The sequence below is a fragment of the Abrus precatorius genome, unplaced genomic scaffold (assembly GCF_003935025.1).
Source record: "Abrus precatorius isolate BTA unplaced genomic scaffold, Abrus_2018 Scaffold1, whole genome shotgun sequence".
Taxonomy (NCBI): domain Eukaryota; kingdom Viridiplantae; phylum Streptophyta; class Magnoliopsida; order Fabales; family Fabaceae; genus Abrus; species Abrus precatorius.
Genome location: NW_020874291.1, coordinates 2,630,060 through 2,636,411, shown reverse-complemented (window position 1 = coordinate 2,636,411; position 6,352 = coordinate 2,630,060). Strand labels below are relative to the sequence as shown.

Sequence of the window (6,352 nt, the reverse complement as noted above, 5' to 3'; positions counted from 1 at the left end):
TCGCATTCTCTAGACACGAACACACACACACACACTCTCTCTTCAAATCCAATCCTCACATACAAATACAAATCACAAATCTCAAATCCTTCATCTCCCTCTCCTATAAAAGAACCCTTCTTTCGAATCTTTCCCGCTTTCTCCACTCCCTCACTCTTCACTTTCAGATCCAAACCCTGATTCTTCTCTCAAGGTCTGATTTTGCACCCACGTTATCTAAATCCTCCTATATAACACCTAAATTTCTCTCTATTTAAAAAAATTAAAGAAAGTAAAGATTTGCTTGGTTGCGTGAAAATCCTCTTCAATTGTTTCAGGGTTTTTTAAACTTTCAAGATCCGGGGGACTTTTTGGGGTTTACGTTTTGATTTATTATTATTTTTAATAAAGATTGTTCCTTTGTGTTGAGGAAAAGAAGTGAACTGTTTTTCTTTTGTACTGATTGATGTGGAACCTTGTGTGTTTGTTGATACAGATTTTGTTATAAAGCCTAATAAATTTAGGGTTTCATGGCTGACCAAGGATTGGAAGGGAGCCAGCCGGTAGATCTACAGAAGCACCCTTCTGGGATTGTGCCCACCCTTCAGTGAGTATCCAATTGCTTTGTAAAGACAATATCAAGTGCTTCCTACTTTACAGATTACAAGTGCTCTCTTGATGTGTTGTGATTCCAAGCATAGGATGTATAACATTTTAAGTTTTGGTAGCTTCATTGAATAATTGAATAGTTTTGTGTTGTGGGTTTATCTGTTTTTTTTTTTTTTTTGTGGAAATGAAGAAGTGGGAATTGTTAGTATACAACTGAAGTCATTTTTACTGGCAGGAATATTGTGTCCACGGTCAATTTGGACTGTAAGTTGGACCTCAAAACAATTGCACTTCAAGCTCGAAATGCAGAGTACAATCCCAAGGCAAGTTTCAATTGCTGATAGCAAATTTCACTCAGATATGCATGTTTGCGCCATGGTGGTTGATAGTAACAGATCTTAATTTGTGATTCTGTGTTCCTACCTGGATCAGAGAACCTTTTACTGATCTGAGACTACTATGTTATATTAATATCATGTTTGATATCAGTTACTTGTTACTACTCTCCTGTAATCCAAACTCAGTAATTACTAGATGTTGTAGATGTGCTACATCTACTTGGTCGTCTGTATACTGTTCTAATGTTTCTAATGTATTCACTTGCAGCGTTTTGCTGCTGTTATTATGAGGATAAGAGAGCCCAAAACAACTGCACTTATTTTTGCTTCTGGGAAGATGGTATGCTCCTTTGATGCTCTGTTATGTCTGTCATAGATGGTAGAAGTGCATTTTATTATTGTTTTTAATGTCTTCAAATAAGTTCTATGTTAATATGTAGTTTTACAGTTCTCTTATTGAATTCTGTTATCTGTTATATTTTAATTAATTTTCTTTACAACATCAGTGGGCATATTAGTGTGAGTTAGAAACTATAAAATTCAGATTTGTTTTTCCTTTAGTTTATCATTGAAGATGCTAGTAGTGATATTGCAAACATGGTTGTTAAAATCACATGATTCAATTGGTTCTACACTGCTGTTAAAATTTTTATACTTGTTTTTACAGTTTTATTTAATTGGAAAATATATTCTGTTATTTTAATAACTGATCACGAACCTTACAATTTCACATAATCCTACCTTCGAATTTAAGATTCACAATTTGACAACCATGGTTACAAAAATTGAAATTCCTGCTTTCTCAATGCTGGTAGTGATTCACAATTTCCCTTTCTTATGACCCTTAAATTTAATTGGTACCATTAGGTTTGTACTGGAGCTAAGAGTGAACAGCAGTCTAAATTGGCTGCAAGGAAGGTATGTTGTTCTTTTCTTTTTATTCTATTTTGTCGTGTATATTGTTGATTTTTGACAAATGGAGGAGCTTTAGGACCTAGCCATTTGTTGTAGATTGGCTTTGACACAATCCATCCCATTGTTTTTAGTAGAATGAGTTATTTAAATCATTGAGGCTGGATGGTTTTAATGTCCTTTTCACCTGTAAAAGCTTGATCCACAAGTTATTTTCTAAAATTGGGATTGTCAAGCATTTTATTCTGAAAAATTTATAAATTTTTAATTTTTCTTGTTTTCCTCCTTTCAGTATGCTCGTATTATCCAAAAGCTTGGCTTTCCTGCCAAATTTAAGGTACTGCTTCTCTGCTCTTTGTAATGATCTTTGCTGAAATTGTTCTATTCATTATTGTCATTGTTCTTTTCCTCCCTGCACTTATGTTGTGCTTGATTATTAATTAGTTCCTTTGGCATTGTTCTTTAGGATTTCAAAATTCAGAACATTGTTGGCTCTTGTGATGTCAAGTTCCCCATTCGGCTGGAGGGTCTTGCATATTCCCATGGTGCTTTCTCAAGTGTAAGATTTTTTTTTTAAGATTTTTTTTTTTTTTGGAAAGAATTCATAGGGTTGGATTTTTCAGATATATGGAAAGGATTTTAAAGTTTTGAATATTTAAATGGTATGAAATGGTTTAACTTAATGAATATTATTAGGGAAAGGCTTCTGTTGTTAGAGGTGTTAAAAAGGGCTGAAACCCTGGGGCCAGCCCTACCCAACACTAAAATAACCCATTCAGCCCTGTACTTATATTAATTAAAAAAATTAATTAGGCCCTAAATTATTTAGCCCATAATATGTGGGTCAGGGTGGGGATACCCATGGGTTAGCCCTGACCCTGAAAACACTTCTAATTTTTATCCATGGTCTGGGAACCCTAATCCCAATCTCAGAATACTCCCAAATCAACTCTAATTCAAATCCTCCAAATCCTAAGTTACACAGCAGAAGCAGTGTAAACACCCGTTCGTACTCTACTAGTTTCTAGTAATGATTATGCAATGCGAGTTGTGCACAATAAACATTGTTTTGAGGTGCTCATAGCCAAAATCCAGTTTTCTCTTTCTGTCTCTCTTCCTCGTCAATGGCGGAAGCTGCTGACAAATTCCCGAATCTAGCTGAGGTACTCTTTTTTCTTTTCTTTCTAAAATTAAATTTAAGTTTCAAGGTAGCATGGATCTTGGTTTACGTACAATGGAATCAGTGACAATGTCTACCTAATATTTGATTCCTTTTGGAAAAGGGAATTAACTCACAAAATAAAATGACAACTCCATTTTATCATATCAGTTGTAAACATTTTCAAGAGCAAGTGGATGTAGGTAGGCTTTTTTTGTTTAGATTCCTAAGAAATTATGTAAGGGACCCTGCAATACGAGTGTAGTTTCTGAGCATGTGACAACCTGGTTAAAGATTGAAGGGATATTCATGAAATGACAAAGTTACCTTCTAAATAGGTTGGTCACAGCTGGTTGAGTTTGTTATATTATGTATGTGCATATCATGTTCAGTTGTTAAAAAAACTTCCGTAAAGATTTGGGCAGACTCTAATTAATTCCTTACAGCTAATAAACATTGGGGTAAATCTTTCAATTATTATACATTGGTTTTGTTTATAAGTACATTATCCTTGCGCATTTTGTGGTCCTGTCGTGGAAAATTATGTTAAGTGACAACAGTGTGAACAATTATTCAGATCTTTACCAATAATAGAGAGTTCTACAAAATTTAGAATCTGAGTTCTCACTTTGAAGTGTTTAATATTAGTTATTATATGATGTGTTAGTGTTAGTTATTACATGTGATGTCAATTAAAAAATGAGATTAATTTTTAGGTCTGTGAGAATGTTAGAATATTATGTATCATGCAAACATCACAAATAGTTTAAACATGTCACGGTCTCACAAAGATACAAAAGAGAAAACTCAGGTTCATGCCATGGTGGATCTCAGCTAGTTTTGGTCAAGCTTCCCTTTGAGCTTATCCTATGATTGGCCAATTCGGAACACTAACTAACCAATAATTTTAAATATAAGGAGCCAAATAAATCTGATTCAGATAATGTATTCTACTTTATTTTGTTTGGATTTTTCAGGTTTCTGTCATTGTTGTGCTTATGGGCTATTGGGGAATTTATAATCTTAACAATGTGCTTGTAACTTAGTATTCTCTTGACACTACCTTGTGCTTTCTTGTTTGACTGTTGGTTTTATAAGTATACATGTGGTTTTTTGTATTGAAGTCCTTGTTTCTTTAGAATAATGTGTATCCTTTTATCATATTTTCTGATTGGACAATTTTCATCAAAATGTTACATCTGTTGTTCAGAATCAGAATGCTTAATATAATAATATATATTACTTCTATTGGTCCCTGATGCTGAAATTCTTTGTGGGACAAAAGACTCGTGCTTGTGGTGTTATATCCACTTTATACAAGTTCTTATAACTAAGAAATTGTTGTGTTTCATAGTAATGTATGAAACTGGTGGTGGTGAGTAATTTTAGGATATTAGATATCTACCTATGCAAAAGCTACTGTCTGGTTTTGTATTACTTTTTGGCACAACAGTAATATTCTTTATAGGTGTCTTCCAAAATGCTGTTGCCAAAGGAGTTCGTAATATAAGCTTTGGAGATCTTTTAGGAAACTTAGGAACAACCATGTAAGCTCTTTGCTGATGCATTAAATATATAATTGTAGAATCTGCATTATATTTGAAGATTCTTTTCGTCTGGCTCTGATAAGAAAATAAGAAGGGCATATGAAATATAATCTGGAACGTCTTTATTTTATACTACCAAGCCATCCAATCTCTTTGCTTATCAGACAAAGAAACTTTGGAAAATGCCGTGTGCAAAACACCAACGTCATTGCTGATTTATTGTATTCATATATTCACACTCGATCGCTACCTATATTTAATTAAAAGGAAGGGAGAATATATAGTGAAATAAACAAAAAGAATAAAAGAGGAGAATATTATAATTCTCTTGTTGAGCAGTTTAGAAGATGATATTCTGTATGGGGTCCTCCCCAATAATTTTATTTTCATGCAGATCTTTTTTTGACAAATATATTTTTAGTTCATATAAATACAGTTGTTTATTTTCAGTTTCATTAAAAAAATTTGGCCCATAAAGCCTTGACACTAACCCTGACCCAATGGGCTTTTGGCCTACAGGGCTTTTTAGCCCTAACCCACATGGGCTAGGGCTAGGGTTGGGCCAGGTGGGCTTTTTGACAGCTCTACTGTTGTGTCTATGTTTATGCTTTGCTTAAAGTTGTTTAAGTTGAGGAAATAGATGGATATATGCTGATACTTGCTTGTTTGTGGTGATAGTATGAACCGGAATTGTTTCCAGGACTAATCTACCGTATGAAGCAACCTAAAATTGTTTTGCTTATTTTTGTCTCTGGAAAAATTGTTCTAACAGGAGCCAAGGTATTATATTTGCTTATAATTTCTTCATATATATTATTCCTCCTTTTTTCTGGTTCATTGGATTTCTTGTTTGTTTTCATTTCCATTTTTAGGTGAGAGATGAGACTTATACTGCCTTTGAGAACATATATCCTGTGCTTACTGAGTTCAGGAAAAACCAACAATGGTATGGACATGTTTTTATGTCTCTGTGTAACTTTTTCATTGGTATTTACAGTGTACACGTTTTGTTGTAATTTCAATGGATCTCCATCATTGCTTGTCCTTGAATGTTTGATGCTTAAAAAACCAAAAATTAAATTTTTGCTACTTTTAAAGCTTTTTCTTCTGTTTTAGTTACTGTCTGGGCGTCAAAGTATAATTGGGCGCCTGATGGGATATTTGATGTATGTGACAGATTGCTGGGAAAAGCAGGAGGTTCTGGCAGAGGAGTTCGTGGAACTGTAAATATTAAAACAAAGGAGATATCTAGATTGATATAAATTAAAGACGACTAATTAAAGACAGTCGCTTGTGTTGCTCTTTCTTTGTTTTGGAATGGGTCTTGATGTAGTTAAGTGAATGATATTTGTTCTATTGAATTGATATTTTTTTAAAAAAAGGGTATTTTGAGGGGGCAGAAAAAAAGACTCATGAAATAACAAATTGACTCTGACAGATGCACATGAAGTTTAATAGTATCGTATTAGGATTTAGAGAAAAAAATATTAGTACGATATGACTATTGAGTATTAAATGTCGAGCAACAAATCAAAGCTTTTGAGTTGCTAAATCTATTCAACTAATGCAGTATTAACTTTGATATTATAGTTATGTAAATTATTTGTTTATATGTTGTGGAACAGTGAATGTTTAAGATGGAAAAATGTAGTAATTCTAAAAATTAATTTAAATATGTATTAAATTGAGTAATGACAAAAGTCTTTTGGTAGTATTATTTAAAATGAACATATTGTTGGTTTCATTATTAATTCGTTTGTAGGTTTCTGCATGACGCCAGCCTGCATTTTATATTTGAATTTTGTGGT

At 33.3% G+C, this 6,352-nt stretch overlaps 1 protein-coding gene across 1 annotated transcript; it reads left to right on the top strand.

The window, feature by feature from the left end:
- Window positions 1–6,098, top strand: LOC113856371 (TATA-box-binding protein). The gene is made up of 10 exons (XM_027488167.1): window positions 1–193; window positions 476–586; window positions 824–911; window positions 1,195–1,266; window positions 1,794–1,844; window positions 2,131–2,175; window positions 2,305–2,397; window positions 5,223–5,324; window positions 5,417–5,490; window positions 5,722–6,098. Coding segments are annotated over exons 2-10 (603 nt in total). The 5' UTR covers window positions 1–193; window positions 476–509; the 3' UTR covers window positions 5,723–6,098.
- Window positions 6,099–6,352: the final 254 nt, after the last annotated feature.

Coding starts and splice junctions, on each gene's coding strand:
- LOC113856371 (XM_027488167.1), top strand. CDS start 510: ATGGCTGACCAAGGATTGGAAGGGAGCCAGCCGGTAGATCTACAGAAG. Junction 912..1,194: donor ATGCAGAGTACAATCCCAAG/GCAAGTTTCAAT, acceptor ATTCACTTGCAG/CGTTTTGCTGCTGTTATTAT. Junction 5,325..5,416: donor TTGTTCTAACAGGAGCCAAG/GTATTATATTTG, acceptor TTCCATTTTTAG/GTGAGAGATGAGACTTATAC.